Source organism: Aspergillus caelatus, assembly GCF_009193585.1.
Source record: "Aspergillus caelatus strain CBS 763.97 unplaced genomic scaffold BDV27scaffold_425, whole genome shotgun sequence".
Lineage (NCBI taxonomy): Eukaryota > Fungi > Ascomycota > Eurotiomycetes > Eurotiales > Aspergillaceae > Aspergillus > Aspergillus caelatus.
In genome coordinates this window covers 1-19071 of record NW_022475688.1, presented here as the reverse complement: position 1 = coordinate 19071, position 19071 = coordinate 1, and the positions used below count along the sequence as shown (strand labels likewise).

At 49.1% G+C, this 19071-nt stretch overlaps 6 protein-coding genes across 6 annotated transcripts; 4 read left to right on the top strand and 2 right to left on the bottom strand.

Moving 5' to 3' along the window:
• Window positions 1-1429: 1429 nt before the first annotated feature.
• Window positions 1430-3541, top strand: BDV27DRAFT_151182 (KilA-N domain-containing protein; the record flags this gene model as incomplete). The annotated part of the gene is made up of 4 exons (XM_032071333.1): window positions 1430-1706; window positions 1764-1958; window positions 2019-2151; window positions 2203-3541. The coding sequence occupies 4 exons, from the start codon at window positions 1430-1432 to the stop codon at window positions 3539-3541; spliced, it is 1944 nt and encodes a 647-aa protein (XP_031920702.1).
• Window positions 3542-3598: 57 nt separating this feature from the next.
• BDV27DRAFT_139016 (uncharacterized protein) lies at window positions 3599-4271 on the top strand. Its single transcript, XM_032069360.1, has one exon. The coding sequence runs from the start codon at window positions 3778-3780 to the stop codon at window positions 4255-4257; it is 480 nt and encodes a 159-aa protein (XP_031920701.1). The 5' UTR covers window positions 3599-3777; the 3' UTR covers window positions 4258-4271.
• A 14-nt stretch (window positions 4272-4285) lies between these two features.
• BDV27DRAFT_170336 (inositol monophosphatase family protein) lies at window positions 4286-5462 on the bottom strand (the record flags this gene model as incomplete). The annotated part of the gene is made up of 2 exons (XM_032075272.1): window positions 4286-4334; window positions 4381-5462. The coding sequence occupies 2 exons, from the start codon at window positions 5460-5462 to the stop codon at window positions 4286-4288; spliced, it is 1131 nt and encodes a 376-aa protein (XP_031920700.1).
• A 621-nt stretch (window positions 5463-6083) lies between these two features.
• On the bottom strand, window positions 6084-6443 carry BDV27DRAFT_82954 (uncharacterized protein). The gene has a single exon (XM_032077718.1). It carries the CDS (start codon window positions 6389-6391, stop codon window positions 6185-6187), a length of 207 nt encoding a protein of 68 aa, XP_031920699.1. The 5' UTR covers window positions 6392-6443; the 3' UTR covers window positions 6084-6184.
• A 391-nt stretch (window positions 6444-6834) lies between these two features.
• BDV27DRAFT_151180 (uncharacterized protein) lies at window positions 6835-7668 on the top strand (the record flags this gene model as incomplete). The annotated part of the gene is made up of 3 exons (XM_032071332.1): window positions 6835-6838; window positions 6915-7080; window positions 7260-7668. The coding sequence occupies 3 exons, from the start codon at window positions 6835-6837 to the stop codon at window positions 7666-7668; spliced, it is 579 nt and encodes a 192-aa protein (XP_031920698.1).
• Window positions 7669-11390: 3722 nt separating this feature from the next.
• On the top strand, window positions 11391-18979 carry BDV27DRAFT_139011 (armadillo-type protein; the record flags this gene model as incomplete). The annotated part of the gene is made up of 5 exons (XM_032069359.1): window positions 11391-11537; window positions 11597-18373; window positions 18432-18623; window positions 18686-18841; window positions 18897-18979. Coding segments are annotated over exons 1-5 (7329 nt in total), but the record flags the coding sequence as incomplete, so codon positions are not given.
• Between the last annotated feature and the right edge of the window lie 92 nt (window positions 18980-19071).

The following is a 19071-nucleotide window of genomic DNA, read 5'->3' as shown; positions in this document are numbered from 1 at the left end:
TTACGTATTTCTTGGTCTGAATTTTGAATTTCTATTTTCTGATCTTCTCCCTGTTCACGGTACCAGTCTCCCTTGTCCGCCTTGTTAGTGCACCACCATCCCTTTCGTTTGACACCTTTTATACATCCTCCCGACTTTCCATTTGAGATCCTCTCCTGCTACAAGCACCGTCCCTTTTCTTTTTTCTATTATTCTTGTTCGAGACGACTGTTGTGATGACTTGAATGCCCTGCTTACCTCTGTTTTATCTATTTTATCTAGACTGTACCCTTGTTCACCTTGAAGCAGCACGGTATATTCGACGACCTGCTACGACCTGTTACGAATCACTACGAGCTTGTTCCCTCTGTTGGTTGCAACGAGAATAAGAAAAGCGAGCACTTTGCCTACTTGTGCGTGTTTTGTTCGTCGATAGTACGAAACTGCGTCCAAGTCACCAGAGAAGCATTCGACGTTTGATGCTGGACTGTCACGTCGCCCTTCCCCGCGCTCTTCTTACGACTTGATACGAGACCCATGATTTCGTGCTTCTGATTTGGTTGAGCGATTTCTGTTGTCCAGCCGCAAGCGCGCTATTTTACCTGACTTTCATGGTTTTGCGTCTGATCACTCCAATCTTCGTACATAATTGGATGTAGATTTCTGCCCGTTCACGCTGCATAGCGATTTTCTCGGTCCAGTTACGCCAGCGATCTTACAGCGTTTTACGGTTACGATTTTCAACGAGCTTACCACGATTGCACTTTGCATTTCCTGCATTGTTGAAGCTATCCATTTTTCCTTGACGACATATCTGCATTCGCTCTAAACTCGGTGCTAGCATCGATATCGGTTTCCTTTGTACTTGACGAATTAAATAGTTGCCTCACTTGCATGTCGACGACTCGCACTTTTCTGATCTGACCGGAACTACGACGACAAAGAAAAACAAAAAAGGAAAAAAAAAATCATTATTGTGGCACGTTGGAGACACTTGAATCCAACGGCTAGAAATTCCGAATCACTTCGTTTATTAGAACCGTTACCCCCACAAACCGAAAAGCTGGAGCTGCCGTCGATTTCCCAGGTCCACACCAGAGGTCCTGTTGATATCCCTTGGTATAATCACCACGCTGCTGAGAGACCTTTATTGTCTGGCGACAAACTCCCGGCTCTCAGTTTACCGACGGCCTCGCAGCCGCCAATCTCGGGCCAGTCCTATCGGACTAGCTACGAAGAGGCCTCGGCATCCCATAACGCGAGTGCTCGGACAAGCCTATCCGGAACCGCACCCGTCATCAACGAGGCCAGGAGCCCCCCGCAGTCTGCGGACTTAGCGGCTGGTGGTCAGGGCCGGCTCTCTCTGGATTCCTCCGCTCCGCAGGAGTATTCCATCCCGCAAAACACCGTGGGTGATAGCTACTATCCCAACCCAACAGCAATTGGCAGCATGAACCATACACAACCATACATGGATGTCCACTCATCGCATTTGTCATCAGCACAGCCCTATGCTTCTCAGGCGGCCACTGCTGGTGGAATCGCCCATTACCCTCAATATCATCAGCAACCGCCTGTATTGCAGCCGGCGTCGACTACCTATGGCCCCGCCAGTTCCTATTCCCAATATGCTTATCCTGGCGGTGTCACATCGTCCCAACCTGGCCCGCAGCCTCCGACAACATCAGTGAGCAGCCAGGTCCCAGCCCAGCTGTTACCATTGCCAGGTATATCTCTCAAAATATTGCTTTTATAGTACGATACTAATAACACTTTCCCATTAGTTTCCAGCCACACAGTTGCACCTCCGGGATATGGAAACAATACCGGAACGCCTATGCAAGGCTACGTGTACGATGCTACAGGTCAAGTAGCTCCGCCTGGTGCCAAACCACGGGTCACAGCCACCCTGTGGGAGGACGAAGGCAGTCTTTGCTACCAAGTTGAAGCTAGAGGAGTCTGTGTTGCCCGCCGGGAAGGTGAGTACCCCAATCAATGTCTTCGTGTTCCTGAAAATCTTGTGGCTGACCTTCATGCAGACAATCATATGATAAACGGGACCAAGCTGCTCAACGTGGCTGGCATGACTAGAGGTCGCCGCGACGGGATTCTCAAGAGCGAAAAGATCCGTCATGTAGTCAAGATTGGTCCAATGCACCTGAAGGGAGTTTGGTATGGTCGTCTGAGTCTGTTTCCTTTATATGATTCTAACCAAGTTTCCAGGATCCCATTCGAGCGCGCCTTGGAGTTTGCCAACAAAGAGAAGATCACAGACCTTTTATACCCTTTGTTTGTGCACAATATCGGAGGTCTTCTGTACCATCCCACTAACCAGACCCGGACAAATATGGTTGTGCAAGAGTCGCAGCAACGGCGGTTAGAAGGTCCTCAAGCCACGCGGGCTTCACAGGGCCCACAACCCCCTGCCTTGCATCATCATCACTCGCTCCAAACCCCGGTTCCATCGCACATGTCTCAGCCTCACGCAATGACGACCCAGTCTGCTGCCAGGCCTGGTCTTGATCGCGCCCACACTTTCCCGACCCCTCCTGCCAGTGCGTCCAGTCTCATGGGTATCACCAACCAGGGGAGCTCCTATGAGTGGGGGAACCAGGGAATGAACTCGGGTGTGCCCAACACACAACCTCTATCGATTGACACGACGTTGAGTAACGCACGATCGATGCCTACCACTCCGGCCACAACTCCCCCAGGCAGCAATATGCAAGGGATGCAACCATATCAGAGTCAGTCCGGATACGATAGCTCGAAATCGTACTACTCCGCCGCTCCTCCATCCCACCCCCAATATGCTCCCCAGCAACCCTTGTCCCAACCTATGGCCCCTTACGGCCAGACTATGCCCGCCAATACGTATATTAAGAACGATATGGCGCCTCCGACGGCAAGGTCTTCAGGGGGACCGCCAGATGTAGAGCAAGCTGATGTGAAGGCTGACCGGTACTCTCAGACTAATGGACATGTTGGCAGCGGAGCAGGTGAGCCTGTACCCGAGCATGAGCCCGAGTACGTGCAACATGATAGTGCAGCCTATAACGCAAACCGCGGGTCTTATACATACACTACCAACCCTTCTGTTGGAAGTTTGGCGGGTGATCATTCTCAACTCGCGTCTGACATGTCTGGCTCCCCCTCGCAACAGAACGGGTCCGGACGCATGACCCCCCGTACAAGCGGAGCGCCTCCCCAATGGGCCTCAGGATACAGTACGCCTCCCCGACCCGCTGCTATCAGCAGTCTTTACAACAGTGTTGGCGAAGCTCGCGGTGCGGCGGCGAACGGAACGACTGATAATTACTCTGTCGCGTCGAATCCAGCACCTGGGTACTCGACGGGGATGAACGGACCTCTGGGGTCAGGAAAGCGTTTGCGGGAGGATGACGATGTGGACCAAATAGTTCGGCCAGATAGTCGGGGCGCGGAATTTGAGAGTAAGCGCCGGAAGACTTTGACTGAAGCGACGGTTGGTGGTCCGGTTGGAGGATTACCACTTGGATTACAACCCATGAAGGCCGGTGGTGTTATGTCTCGCCGTCGCTAAAGCCTTCAAGAGGTATCCCCATGATTCTACGGGCTTCGGAGGACCAAAGGAAAAAAAAAAAAAACAAAACAAAAAAAAAAAGTCTTAAAAACACAGAGGAAGACCATGATACTCCTTTCTGACCGTGAAGGGTGACCTCCGAATCCCTTGTCTTGTTCAAATGCATTGCAGGGTTTTCATTTTCCTTACATCTTGAATAGACTACACATTCTTACGACTCGGCACTTTCGAACGGGATGATTGGTTTCTCATCAGCAGTTGGTTACACCACATCTGCATTTCAGAGAGCATGCTACGTTATGTTGTCGAGTCGTTTCTTTTCAGCGTGCTTATGTTGGGTAATTGCTAGAGATGGGACATTACACCGAAAACGGTATGGATGTCCGGCTACGATCGTTATAATATCTGAGTTTTCCCCTTTTTGGCCACAAAAGGGTGTGCGCTTTGGGTTGTCATTGCAGTGGTGGAATTCCGCCGGCCTGCTTTTCTCGCTTTCTCTATGGATGAGGGTTGGTCAGCGTTATGGTGCTTCTGGTCATCTTGTGCTATTGCAATTTTCCGACAGGCTATATTTAACGACCATGATGAGACGAATTTCCTTTTACGAGTTTTTATACTGCTGTGGCTTGTTCTCCATTCATGCATCAAGGGCCAGTAGGCCCTGGGTTCTGTTAGTGTTTTATGTATGGGTTTATTCTAAAAGAAAAATACTATAGGGTTTCAAAATTCACTCTTTCCAGTAAACTACTTTTCATACACTGATACGACCATGCTGTGAAAACGCACTGACCATCTGCTCAATCGCCCGTAATCATGTTGGTTTCACGCATGGCTTAGACTTATGTCTCTCATAAACATAACGTGAATAGCGCAAGAGGTCGGTATGAAGCACTGGTTTAGCTGCCACCAAACCCTCATTGTCAGCTAGCCTTCTCCCATGAGCATAGTTGAAAGGTCGACCATATAGGTCGGTAACCTTGCCGCCTGATTCCTCAAAGATGAGCATCCCCCCAGCATGGTCCCATGCAGGGAACCGGTGGTCCTTGGCCTTGGGAAGGCGGATCATCGCGTTGCATGCACCAATTGCTAGGGCCACATACTTGACTTGCATAGAATAAAGGTCTACTACCGGATTGGCGAGTAGTATGTCCCTAATGAACTTGTGCTTCTCCTGATGGATAACACCGCTGATCAAGCTTTCAGTGAATGTGATTTTCTCCCCCATTCTTTGCCATGGACTCAGAGAAGTCTTCTGCGAAGGCCCCAAGCTGGACAGGGTTATCCGTCGCTTGTACGCACTTTGACCCTTGACAGCGAATAACATCATCCCGTACCCGTCTTTATCGATGATCGCCTCATGGATAGATGTGCTCTTGAACGCTAGATTCGGACACCCGACTACACCAACCTTCTGCTCCCCATCCTCCACCAACGCCACCGAAACCGCATACTGCTGGCCCCGTATAAACGTCTCCGTCCCATCAATCGGATCAAGAAACCAGGTCCGCTGACTCCCAGCTCCATCTCCATCGCCCCCAACGTCAATTGCACACAGCATCTCCTCTATAGACCGTGGCACCGCGACCAAAGCGCGACCACCATCACCATCATCATCAATCCATGTCATCGTAGACACAAGTTCCCACACCCGCCGCACAAGCACAGGGTCATCGCGAAACACAGACGCAGACTCCTCGCCCACAAACATATCATTCGGGAAGTAATGACGAAGAATGCTGACGAGGATCGCCTGGGCGGCAAAATCGGCAACAGTCACGGGGGAACCGTCGGGTTTGTGGATGGAACTTATCTCAAGCTCTCTTTGGACGATTTTGGTGAGGATGCTGGCGCGGTGGACTGCTAAGGACGCGATTCGGACTTCTTTGTCGTAGCTTGGGGAAAGGGCTGTTTCGTTGGTCATTGTTTCTTCTTCATTTTCATATTTTCCCTCTTGCTTTCGGCTTCTCTCATGGTTATTGTTGTCGATTGGTTTGGTGGTCATTCTGAGGAGGCTTTGGTTGGGGGTCTTGATGGTGGGTGGGATATGGGTTCAAGCTGGCTGTTGGGGTTTTGTTTTTGATCACAGTTTGTATAGCCTATGGGAACAAAGAGGGTGAATAAGAATGTTAACGATAGCGGCCCTTGAATTTATATTGGAAGAAGGAAGCCCGAAGGTGAATTTGGAGGATCTGTAGTTGAGAGAATGAGTTTCCTAAGATGGAAACTGCGTGCGGTGTTTACAGGTTTGGCTTAAGTTGAGTATGGGGTAATTTTATTTTATTTTTTATTTTTTTCCCTTTTTCTTTTCTTCTTTTCTTTTCTTTTTTTTCGCTTTGTCTCTCCCATCTTTGAGAGATTTTCGTATCTCTAACTTAATGAGAACTAAAGATGATACTAGTTAACATATTCTGCTCTATTCGTTGCTGATCTCTGGACCGGTCAGTGCAATACAATTGGACTATAGGAGTTTGATAGATGGTTCTTACTGAAAATTTATGCAAACAATTCTTTGTATACTTTTGTATATCCATGAGCCATCGCCGTGTATCCATATCCTGGCTCTAATGCAATGCATGGTATGTTCATTTACCTACAAAAAACAAACATAGAACCGCTTTGGGTCCTTCATAGCACCGATACCTTTCATTTTCCCACCTGCGTGAATATCTGCTGCCAGATTTGTACCCACTGCTGCTGCTTGTAAGACAGCTTTTTCTGTGGATCCCGGAATGTCCCGGATAAGATGTCCCGTATGCGAGCGCTAAGGATTTTCAACGCCAGCATGGACTTCCAATCTCGAACCGCGAAGCGGATTCGGTTGGCGTCAATTGAGACTACACCGGAATACATCTACATTTGGATTAGATGCCAGGTCCATGTCTAGAATATTGGGAAGCTCAACTTACCTTGAACTCCGCCTCGCCGCACAACAGTGCAATGGCAAAGTCGTCCACGGCGTTCGTCTCGAAAGCGTTGTAGTTCCGGTTCCGGCCCTGCATAATGTGATAATACGACAGCCATTTCATGGATGCATCGGCTTGTTTGTTGACTGAGGTCGGGTGAAGTGTAACAGCTTGGTTGTTGGCAACGTTCCGCCAGCCTTTGCCTTCGCGTGTCAGGAGCTTCGGATAAAAGCTCCAAGCAATGACTGCATTGACAATGACGTCGCTGCTGCTGTTGATATCGTATTCTTCAGGGATGGTGAAGAATTGACGCTGGCGACCGAGGTATCGAGCTCTGCATGAATGTTAGCTGCGCGATCAAAAAAATAGAGGTAGTGTAGGAGAGGCGTGATGGGTGCGATATATGATATACCTGTTCAGAGCCGTTTTCTGGGTAGGGTCTAGATTCAAAAGTCCTGCGTCGGCGATAGACACGATAAGCTGCATCTTGATATCTTCAATATTTAACAGTGTCTGGGAGCTTAGAAAGTTTTTCCGACAAAAAGCATACTCGTTAGCGCCAGGTGTGTTTCTCGTGCGTTTCCAGGCGCAGTATGCATTATACACGGTCAACAGATCAGAGTCGCCTGCGAAAATGTCAGCACGTGGATATAGGCCCGACTAATATAGGCAGTACCTTTCTTGAACGAGAGCCTTGCAAGGTCCTTCTGAGTGTTGGATCCCATGGTATTAACAAAGGGCGATTTAGAAGAGAGAATAGCGGCGATACTAATAGAGGCATCTAGACACTTGAAGAAGGCCCCGTGAATGATTAGTTTCCCAAGAAAGACGTCCAGCGGCAGCTTAGCAAGCTGCATACCCAACGGAGTCAAGTTCTCTGAATTTGTCAAAGCTTTGACCTCCTTGAGAGAGTCTATAGCGCGGCGGATGTTCTTGGAAGAAGGCGCGTCCAGGGCTTCAAGAAGAGTGGGCTCCACTTCTCCCAGCTTGCAGATCTTCACCCGTAGCACCAAATCTTGCAAAGAGAGACGAAGCATCTCTGGCGTTTGTTGTTCAGCGAGCTATACAACGTTAGTGGAGTATCTTCTGCCTGAACTCAACATAGCGTACCAATTTTTCATGTCTGTGCTTCGTGAACATGTGAAAACAGATTCCGTTCTGAACACGCCCAGCTCTTCCCCGTCTTTGTTTCGCATTAGCCCGCGAGATAAAGGCTTCAACTAATCTTGAGAGCTGGCGTCTCTCATCGAAGCTATCATAGTGTCAGTTAGCAAGATACAGGTGTGGTGTGGGATCAGAGAGACTCACCGCATAGTTTTCTCCTTGCCCGTGTCAATGACGGCAGTGATATCCGGAATCGTGATACCTACTCAAGTCAACAACCTGTGGCAGACATAACCACTTCTTAGAAATAGCGGGACACATACCGGTCTCGGCGATATTGGTGGCAATTACTATCTTCTTCATGCCTTCTGGAGGAACAATGAATGCTTTCTCTTGGTCCTCACTGGCAATTGAAGAGTGCAGCGCATGGACGATCCATCCCTGTTGGAAGGTCGGTTCCGAGAGAATCTCATCGTTCAGGCGGCGGATTTCCGCCATGCCAGGCATAAAGATCAATATAGCTTTGCTGTAGTTCGCCATCTCCGGGGCTGTAGCGATCTTGATAAGTAATTTCTTTATTAGCTGGTAATCAAGGCGGTATTCATCAAAGTTCAGAACAGTATCCCTGGTCTGTTTAGAATAACCTTCAAGGGACGCTAGCATGCCTCCTGTGGTATCACCTTCAGCGTTCTCTGGCGCCATCTCGTCGGTGTCTTCATCGAGATTAGCATTCGAATCATTCTCTGACAGGCGGTAATTGGTTATCTCCACGGCATCCTCTAAGAACTTCATCTCCACAGGGAAAGTTCGTCCCGGGATATTAAGGACAGGCACACCACCGAGGTAGTTAGAGAACCTTTGAGCTTCAAGGGTAGCCGACATTAATATCAATTTTAGATCAGGCCGCCTCTGCATCAGTCGACGGAGGACTATGAGAAGGAAGTCGCTGTCGATTGAACGCTCGTGAACCTCATCAAGGACGACATGCGTGATATCTTGGAAATCGTCCGGGCGTTCCAGCATACGCACCACAACACCAGTTGTCCTAACTCGGGTCAGTATAAACTCCAGAAACGAGTTGTAGACGGTGAACCTACGCAAATACTAGTCTTGTCGACTGGCTGACTTTACTCTCTAACCTGACAGCAAACCCAATGAGCGAGCGGGCTGTCCCAACATCATTTTTGCTTTCTCCTAACTCTTCGCTAACCCTTCGCGCTAATGATATAGCAGAGATCCTTCGAGGCTCCGTCACATAAATCTTACAAGGACGGCCCTGTGTCATTTCATGCTCAAGGATGAATGAAGGTATCTGCGTGCTCTTTCCGCTACCGGTCTCACTACAAATGATGAGCGCACGGTGGGTATCAAGAGTATTGAGTATATCTTTTTTGAAAGCCCAAATCGGAAGATTCATCCTGCCTTGCATCATACTATTGAACGAAGGAGTCGATGACTTCTCCATCCAAATCCTTTGCAACTGAGACTCGGGGCCTGAAGCTTCCCTTGCATTGGATAACCTGGCTGGAGACTCTGGCTTGCTAGAGGTCCCATTTCTTCTCCGAAAATTATCTGATAGCACCACATCATCTTCAGAGTTACCTTGATTCTCCTGTATCAGCTTCTTCAGATGCTTTATTGTCTTCTTATCAATCTCGTCCTCTTGGAGCTTTTTCGCACTCGCGAACTCTGTCCAAAGCTCCCTCCACACCGCTGGAAGCCGCAGATAAGCCTTGCCCTCTTTCGAATTCTGTGGGAACAGGATAAAAAGAGCAAGCATCGAGACAAATGCCTCCGCTTGCTGTGTAGTTGGTGTTGCTATCGTGTCCATGGAGACAAAGGTGGCATAAGCGCTAGATTTGTGTGTGACTTTATCCCATTCAAACAGAAATGGCACATCCTGTGGTTTGGACCACCTCACCTCTACCGCTTTTCTGTTCGAGTGTGGTACAGAAGAGAAGTCCTTGAAAATGATTGCACAACTGGTATCCCTAAGATGTACCGTTACCGTCAGCAAAGCCTATTCTCATCCACGGAAGACATTTGCATACCTTGCCTTGCATGTATCTTCCAAAACTCGTCGAGGACTAAGTCCAGTCCATTTACCGAAGTCACGGATCGTGATAGAGGCTTTGTTCAACTCTTCAAGAATAACACCTGTCTCCAAAGCTGGCTCCTCGGCTTGGAACATGTCCCCTAAGAGATCCGCAATCTCCTCGTCATCGACCGGCTGCACGTCGGACTTGGGTTCCGCCACCTTTTCCTCTGGCTGTTCTTTGGCTCCGGGCTCGTCAAGGGAAGTTTGCTCGACGGGCGGATTCTGCCTGAAAAAAGCCGCCTCCTTTCTTAGATCATCGAGTTTCTCTTTCCACCGGTACTCAGCTTCCGTGCGGTCGAAAAGGACATCATTTTCAATGCTGGCAATCTTTCGGCGAATCTTCGCTACTCGGGGTTCATTGGTATCAAGCCCAGTACTTTCACGAGTAGGCTTTTTCCCCTTCTTAGGCCTATCAAAGATTTCAGGTTGAAGATTATATAGCTGAGTCTGCAATTCCATGTACTTTGGCAGCAAAGTGTCAGGATCCAGAGAACTATCAGAATCATAAGGGCTCAATATAGGAGGAAGAGGCTCCTTTGATGGACCTTTGGTCTGTTTCACTTTGCTACCATTCTGAGTCAAGCTTAGAGTAGAAGATTGTACTGGCTCACGATCTGATGCCGGTTAGCTCTCTTCAGTCACTGCGTAGATGCTAGTCATTTTTTTAGGTTTACCGGTTATCCAGGAAAGATTCTTTTCATCTTTGCGCAGCTGAGCATTGGTTTGAGTGTAAGACGGTAGTTCCTTGGGGTTGCAGTGCATTGCCAGCCAGTCTAGAGCCTCGTCCAGATTACACACAATTTCCCTATTGACAGTGGCAAAATTACCAGAAAAATAGTGTAAGAGATGTTTTAATGAATCCTCTACTTTCTCCTCGGGAAAGCCGAGCTTCAGAAGGGTCTCCCTTAACGTCCACAATTTCATGTACAGGTCTTCTTCTGAGCCAGGCTTTTTCACTGTATTCGAGTCCCGTACCGAGGATGGGCTCAATTCATGCTCTTCTGTCTCAGCAAGTTTAAGAATTGAGTCCAGCACTTCAGCAGGAAACCATTCTAAAAGACTTAACGAGAAGGCTTGTTGCCGGAGTATCCGTCGTTCCGTTTCCAATTTCGAAACTTGACGGACTGCATCATTCTTGCACCTAGAGGCATATTTCTCAACCATGATTTGCAGCTCCGCATCCTCAAGATGTCTCTCAAGTTCCTCAGGTGAGTAATTCTGTAAGGATGGAGCGTCCTGTGTCTCCGTCGCAGGTCGGCTGCTTTCCGCTGGGGTTGGCCGCTCACTCTCTGAGACCGATTTGGATTCTGCTGTCGATGCCGGAGCTGTGGAGTTAGTCGATTTAGGCTTGGAAGGTACCGAAACGGTTGCAAACCCACGAGCTGGGTTCGCGGCGGGCTTCTTCTTTTTCTTATTGTTAGGCGGCATAGTTGCGAGGAGGGGATATGGCCTTGGCCACTGCTGAGAGAGAAAGATGGGGGGGTTAATGAATGATCTCGGGGTTCAGAATAGGAGAAAGTTAGAGATCTCTAAAATAGATATTAGTCTATTAAACGAGTGAGGGATTGTTAGTGGAATGCAACATCAAGAGTGTGGGAATTAAATGGTGGTCATCAACTGGAGCTTTGGACGATTTCCCCACAATAAAACCACGCCGAAAACTTTTATGACAACATCGGCGGCAGCGAAAGGCAATTCAACTCAATTCCGTTCCTTCCCCGTGGAATCTAATCAACATCCCTCACCTCGACATGCCCCAGGGTTCCTAACATGGACGACTTTCCATGGGATCAGGTGAAATCTGGAGACCTAGAGAGCCTGTTGATCGTTCTCTTTTCGAGTTCGACATCTCGCAGAATTCGTGCTCTCCAGGAACTCCGCGAGAGAATCGGTAAATTGACCCCAAGCAACCCCTCTCGTATGATCCCTCGCTAATCCTTCACTCTGTAGGGTCGGATCTCCCACAACAAACCCGTGAGCCTCTCCTTGGGCTCCTCTTCAAGACCTATCCTCGCTATGTCGATCGCCCCTCCCGTCAAGCTGTACAGCAGTGTCTCCGCTCGCTTCTCAAGGCCCCGGTCCCGACCGACGACCTAAAATATCTCACACAGAAGCTGCAAGCAGAGGTGTCTAGACCTGCATTATCATCTGCCTCTGCGCTCGTGCTGCTGGAATGGTGCTCGGTTATCTTACAGGCTCTAAGCAATGATCCTGAAACACCGCTTTCAGCCGTATTAGACATTATCGCGGCGGATGCGAAGGTACTTGAGATTTGTTTGGCCTCTAACCCCAAGCTTTCAGTGAAGCAGTCGGCCCTCAGAGTCACGAGACGTGCGCTGCGGGCCGTTTTCTCGTCGGGAACTTGGGGCGAGGATGCCGTCAGCCAGTCTACTCGTCGTTTGACTAGCGATTCAACTTCGGGACAGAAGAATGCTCCCTTCCTGGGAGTCATCTCCGGCGTGTGCGCCCGCCTTCCGGACAAGAAACCTGTTTTGGAAGGGGAAAAGAAGTCGATTATCAATTTCTATGTCAAGGAATTAGCAGGGTCGAAAACCGCACCACCAGCCCACATTGCAGATGCTCTCTCCGACTTCTTCATCTCTTTCGTCTCATACGAGGATGTGGTGTCCGACATAGTACCACCCCTAGAAAAAGCTATTTTGCGTTCCCCGGAGGTGGTTCTCAGCGGGCTTGTACCTTCATTATGCTCGTCATTACCCGAACAGATGGACTTGTCAGATATTCTGCATTCAAAACTGTTGAAGCACCTTCTTTCCAGCATGAAGTCCAACAATGCAGCCACCAGACAGGGTGCTGTTCAGTCGTTTGAGTCACTGCTCTCAAGGTCGAAAACTGAAAACTTGCTTCTTAAAGTCACAACCGAAGTTGTTGGTCCTTTGAAGACTCAGAAAATAACAAACCCCGAGCAGCGCGCCGTGTATGCTCAGGCACTCTCGGCTACGCTGCCTTCCACTGATGTCTCGAAGGAGGTGGTCCAGGGGTTTGTTCCTGTATTCGCACGAGAATCCAACGAAGCTGCGCTGGAACAGGAAATCAAAGCATTTTGTAAACATCTAGCATTTCTCGTCCAACACAAGGTAAAAGTCAACGATGATGTTATCAACGCCATCGTGAAGGGATCTGCAGAGAAAAGAATTCCGTTCCGAAAGCTCTGGCAGCTCAATGTGGGAGAATTGCTCTGGAGCGCCGATTCAGCAACCCTAGTTAGTGCTGAAGTTGAGCCGTTCGTGACCAAATTCATGTGTAAAATGAAAGATCTGTTCAACGAAGTGGCTTCTAATCCCTTGCCGTCGGCCCAGAATGGCTCGTTATCGACGGCCTATGTCTTTCTTGCACTTGCTGAGCGGTTGTCTTCAGTACAAGGATTCGATAAAGTCACATGGGAAGAATTGGTGGCCCAGATGATGGTCCTTAGCCCCAAGCCATCTCTACTGCTTAACCCAAAAGCTTATTCAAAGTTGACCACCCAAGGAGAGGTCGAGTGGGTTACGAGAACACTTGCAGCTGTGTCTTCTGGAACGAAGTTTGAGAGTGCGGAAGACGCAGCCAAAATTGCATGGGGCCAGGCGTTTATTTATACCATCACTATCCCCGGGCTTCATTCAAACTTCCGAGAGCGTTCCGCTAGCATCCTATCAGAAGTTCATCTTAAACGAGTAGGATTCATCGGTCGCATCGTAATAGATTCTTTGTGGGGCTGGATACTTTCTCTGAGAACTTCTGAGAAAGAGTCTGCGCCTGTTTCTGCAGGATCGGAAAGCCTGAAATTCCTTCATTTGGTAATGAAAGCCATTTGTTCACCTGTATCAAGTCTTCCGGAACAAGAGAAGGCCTCTGCAGAATTGAAGAACCAGCTTATCGAGCTCATCGTTATTGGCCGTCCTGAGCTGATCCCGAATGTCTCATGGATTACGCTATGCCTGAGAACTGGCATTGACCCTGGCAACCTCGTCCGCGAATTCGCCGATGAGTCTATGAATCAATTGACACGGGTGCATAATGACCCAATTCAATCCAGGGTTCCTCAAATCGACGATGCTATCTGGAGCGCTGCCGGCGAGTTGGCTTTCGTGGCGCCTGACGCTATGGTTTCCCGACTTGTGGCTCAGATCAAGGACGATTTGGATGCCTCACGTGTGTCCAAGTTCACTCCAACTGACGTTGCTATTGCTCGGACCCCCGAAGGAACCATGTTTGTTGATGTCCTTAGCACCAAGTCGAAGCCTGCTTTCGACAAGAACACGAAAGACTATGGCATTCTCAAGTGGGAAGAGGAGTTACGAGCACAACTAGCAGAGAAAAAGGGCCAGAAACAAAAGAAACTGACAGCGGATGAGCAATCTAAAGTGAAAGCCCAGCTCGCGAAAGAGTCCAAGATTCGTGAAGAAGTTCTGCGGGAAATTAAAAGGATTGAAAGAGGCGCTGGGATCATGCAGGGTCTTGCAAGCGGTCCGGCTGTCGAAGCAGATGGCTGGATCAATACCGCAGTGGGATCTTTACTGTCTCTCGTGAAGGCTGGTGCAGGCTTAATTGCCGGTGATGTCGTGTCTAAGGCCTATATCAAGTGTGCGGAGAAGGTCTCTTCACGATTGGGCCCGTTACGATCCTTCGTGGGCGTTGCAACTCTGCGGGCACTTGGCAGGAGCCAACTTTCCCCCGAGATGGATGCAGAACCCCTCGGTCAACTTGTGACAAGAATTCTTTATCGTCTGCGGTTTGCATCCGAGCAACGACCTTTTGATATCACATCTCTAGCATACATTCTTCCACTTGTTCTCCTTGTTCTTAGTGGAAACGGAATTGATGAACAAAAGGGAGAGGAGGAAGGTGAACAAGTTCTGCTTGCGCTTGAGTTCCTATCCTTCCATTCGGGGTCATTTACCGACAAACGTCTCCCCCGTGCTGATGTTCTAGATCACTTGCTCATATCAATGCAAAAGTATACTCAGCATTACAAATTGATTAAGGATACTCTATTCGATTTCTGCAAGTGTATCTCACCCACTATCAACAATGCAGAACTGGACGTTCTTCTGCAAGGTACCATCGTTTCAGACACATCTGTTCGCACAGCTGTACTGCAGGCTATCGATGCCGAGATTGACCTGACCGACCTAGACTTCTCTGAACACGTTTGGCTAGAATGCCATGACCACGTGGAAGAAAACGCCGAAATAGCCGAGACAATCTGGGATGATAATGCACTGGAAGTCGATGACTCTTCCTACGGTAAAATTATTCCGTATCTTGCGTCCAAGGACTCCCAGCTCCGCGGTGCCGCTGCTCGTGCGTTGGCACATGCCCTTGAGTCCAATCCAACCAAGTTTGAGGAAATATTTTCGGAACTGCAAGCTAAGTACGAAAGCGAGGCCAAGCCTAAGGTGCCAGAAAAGGATATGTATGGGATGCCCAAGAAAATGGACATGGCCGATCATTGGGAATTCCGCAGCGGTATTGCCCTCGCTTTTACCGCCATGACGAACGGGTTTGAGGGCGAACAGATTTTGTCTTTCCTCAGATTCTTGATCGAAAGAGGGCCTCTGATTGACCGAAGCCCTGTGGTCAGAGCCCAGATGGCTGATAGCGGCAGATCTGTCATCGCCGACCGTGGCCAGCACAAGGTTGAAGAATTGATGAATATCTTAGAAACGACTCTGGAAACATCAGATAAGGGAAGTGAGACCTCTGACCTTCTCAACGAGGCGGTGGTTGTTCTTTATGGCTCTCTGGCCCGGCATCTTAAAGCAGACGATCCGCGTTTGCAAACTGTCATCAAGAGGCTGCTTGCTACCCTCCCAACTCCTTCTGAATCTGTTCAATCCGCTGTTTCTGGATGCCTACCGCCTCTCATCAGACTGTCGGGCTCTCAAAGTGCTGGCTATGTGCAGGAAATGCTGGACCAGCTTTTGCAGTCCAAGAAGTATGCCACTCAACGTGGAGCAGCTTATGGGCTTGCTGGCATTGTCAGTGGAAGGGGTGTCTTATCTTTACGAGAATTCCAGATCATGGCCCATCTTCGCGCAGCCACTGAAAATAAGAAGGAGCCACATCAGAGACAAGGCGCTCTACTGGCTTACGAACTTTTTGCGACAATCCTAGGCCGCACTTTTGAACCATATGTTATTCAGATCGTTCCGCAGCTTTTGGCTAGCTTTGGTGATCCCAATGCTGATGTTCGTGACGCTTGTCTTGATGCGGCAAAGGCTTGCTTTTCCAACCTCAGTTCGTATGGCGTCAAGAAAATCCTTCCTACCCTTCTTGACGGTCTTGATGATACCCAATGGCGTAGTCAAAAGGGTGCCTGTGATCTGCTGGGTGCGATGGCCTACCTTGATCCGCAGCAACTAGCAGCAAGCCTGCCTGATATTATTCCTCCCCTCACCGTTGTCCTGAACGATACGCACAAGGAAGTGCGTAACGCTGCAAACCGAAGTCTCCAACGTTTCGGTGAGGTTATCAGTAACCCAGAGATCAAGAGCTTGGTTAGCGTGCTTCTGAAAGCTCTGAGCGATCCAACGAAGCATACGGACGAGGCTTTGGATTCCCTTATCAAGGTTTCTTTCGTTCACTACCTAGATGCTCCTTCCCTGGCGCTTGTTGTTCGTATTTTGGAGCGTGGTCTTGGCGACAGATCGAATACAAAGCGGAAGTCTGCGCAGATTATTGGTAGTTTGGCCCATCTTACCGAGCGCAAAGATCTCATATCACACTTGCCAATCATTGTCTCTGGACTTCAACTGGCTATCGTCGATCCTGTGCCCACTACACGTGCTACTGCCTCTAAGGCCCTTGGATCACTTATTGAGAAACTTGGAGAAGATGCCCTTCCCGACCTCATTCCTAACCTCATGTCGACTCTCAAATCCGACACCGGCGCCGGTGATAGATTAGGATCTGCTCAAGCCCTTTCCGAGGTTCTGGCAGGATTGGGTACTACGAGACTCGAGGAGACACTGCCTACTATACTACAGAACGTTTCCAGCTCCAAACCAGCTGTTCGTGAAGGTTTCATGACTCTCTTTATCTTCCTTCCAGCTTGTTTCGGTAACAGCTTTGCGACTTACCTGGGCAAGATTATCCCGCCTATCCTCTCTGGTCTGGCTGACGATGTTGACTCTATCCGCGAAACCTCTCTTAAAGCTGGTCGTTTGCTGGTTAAGAATTTCTCTTCCAAGGCTATTGATCTCCTTCTCCCAGAGCTCGAGCGCGGCCTTGCAGACGACAGTTACCGTATCCGGTTGAGCTCGGTTGAGCTGGTCGGTGATCTTCTCTTCAGCATTACTGGTATTACGGCCAAGGCTGATGGCGAAGAAGAGGAGGAAGAAGAAGCCCACCAGGCCGGACAGTCCTTGCTGGAGGTTCTTGGAGAAGAAAGAAGGAACAGGGTTCTATCTGCCTTGTTCATCTGCCGCTGCGATACCTCGGGTCTTGTCAAGGGCGCAGCGATGGGTGTCTGGAAGGCGCTTGTTGCGTCTCCGAAAACACTTAAGGATATGGTGCCTACTCTATCCCAGCTTATTATTCGTCGTCTTGGATCCTCGAACATGGAACAGAAGGTCATTGCCAGTAATGCACTTGGAGATCTTATCAAGAAAGCCGGCGAAACTGTTCTCTCGAGTTTGCTTCCTTCCCTCGAGGAAGGGCTCCAAACATCGCCAGATGTGGACGTTAAGCAAGGCATTTGCATTGCCTTGCGGGAACTCATTACTTCCGCAACTGCTGAAGCCCTTGAGGATTATGAGAAGGTCCTCATCTCTACCGTTCGGGTGGCTCTTGTTGATAACGATGAGGATGTGCGTGAAGCTGCTGCAGAAGCTTTCGACGCTCTACAACAAATTCTGGGCAAGAAGGCTGTGGACCAGGTTCTGCCCCATCTTCTGCTCCTATTAAGGAATGAGGAAGATGCTGAGCAAGCACTGTCAGCCCTTTTGACTCTTCTCACTGAACAAACACGGGCGAACATTATCCTTCCCAACCTTATCCCGACACTGCTCACCTCTCCTATTTCTGCTTTCAACGCCAAGGCACTTGCTTCCCTTGCTGAGGTGGCAGGCTCTGCGATGTCACGCAGACTCCCCACAATCCTGAACTCTTTGATGGACAACATCATATCAACTACAGACGATGCCCTCCGCGACGAGTTGTGCAACGCATTCGACACTGTCTTGGTATCAGTGGATGAATTTGATGGCCTGAACGTTGTTATGAATGTCATGCTGTCGCTAATGAAGCATGATGATCATCTGCGCCGTGCTCAGGCGGCAGTTCACTTGAACAAGTTCTTCTCGGATGCAACAATCGACTACTCTAGATATCACCAGGACTTGATTCGCGTCTTGCTGATTTCCTTCGATGACAATGACAAGGGTGTTGTCAAGGCCGCATGGACGGCACTGAGTGGTCTAACATCCCATATGCGTAAAGAGGAAATGGAGGTGTTAGCCATCCCCACTCGTCAAGTGCTGCGGGGTGTAGGTGTGCCCGGAGCCAACCTTCCTGGTTTCAGCTTACCAAAGGGCATCACCGCTATCCTGCCGATCTTCCTGCAGGCTCTTCTCAACGGCAGTGTTGAGCAGCGTACCCAGGCGGCTCTTGCCATTGGTGACATCATTGATCGTACTGCAGCAGATTCCTTGAAGCTATTCGTGACGCAGATCACAGGTCCTCTCATTCGAGTGGTGTCTGAGCGATCGGTAGATATTAAGTGTAAGTCATTCGTGCTTCTTTGTGAAGTTATTGACAGCAAGCTAATCTTATCGATTAGGCGCTATCTTTTACACTCTCAACAAGCTTTTGGGAAAGATCCCACTTGCTGTCAAGCCATTCCTGCCACAGCTTCAGCGTACGTTTGCTAGAGGTTTGGCAGACACGACCAGCGAAACTTTGCGTGACAGGGCTGCCAAGGGTCTTGGAATTCTGATCACATTGACTCCAAGAGTTGATCCCCTTATTGCCGGTACAGCTTTCCTTTTTTTTCCTAGACTGTGAATACGGAATTGGTACTGACCTAGAGATCAGAGCTTATTACGGGAACCAAGACCGCCGATGTTGGCGTCAGAAATGCCATGATGAAGGCTCTCCAAGAGGTGGTTAGCAAGGCCGGTGCTAACATGAGCGAGGCTTCCAAGAATTCTATTCTTGCACTCATCGATGACGACGCTAGCGACCAAACGGGTAGGTTCTATGACAGCCTACAAAAAGTTCGTTACATATCTAATTACCCCGATAGACTCTGTGGCCATTACGAATGCCAAGTTGCTTGGTGCGCTGGTGAAGGTTCTTCCTCCAGCCACTGCCACCCCTCTTATCAAGTATGGCCCCCTTTTCTCCTTTCGTTTTTACTCTTTTTTTTTTTTTTTTTGGATGATCTTAAATCTTGCTATGAAAGAAACCGAGACAACATA

Bases quoted from the DNA above. Each gene is read 5' to 3' on its own strand.
- BDV27DRAFT_82954 (XM_032077718.1), bottom strand. From the start codon at position 6,391: ATGTATTCCGGTGTAGTCTCAATTGACGCCAACCGAATCCGCTTCGCG.
- BDV27DRAFT_139016 (XM_032069360.1), top strand. From the start codon at position 3,778: ATGATTGGTTTCTCATCAGCAGTTGGTTACACCACATCTGCATTTCAG.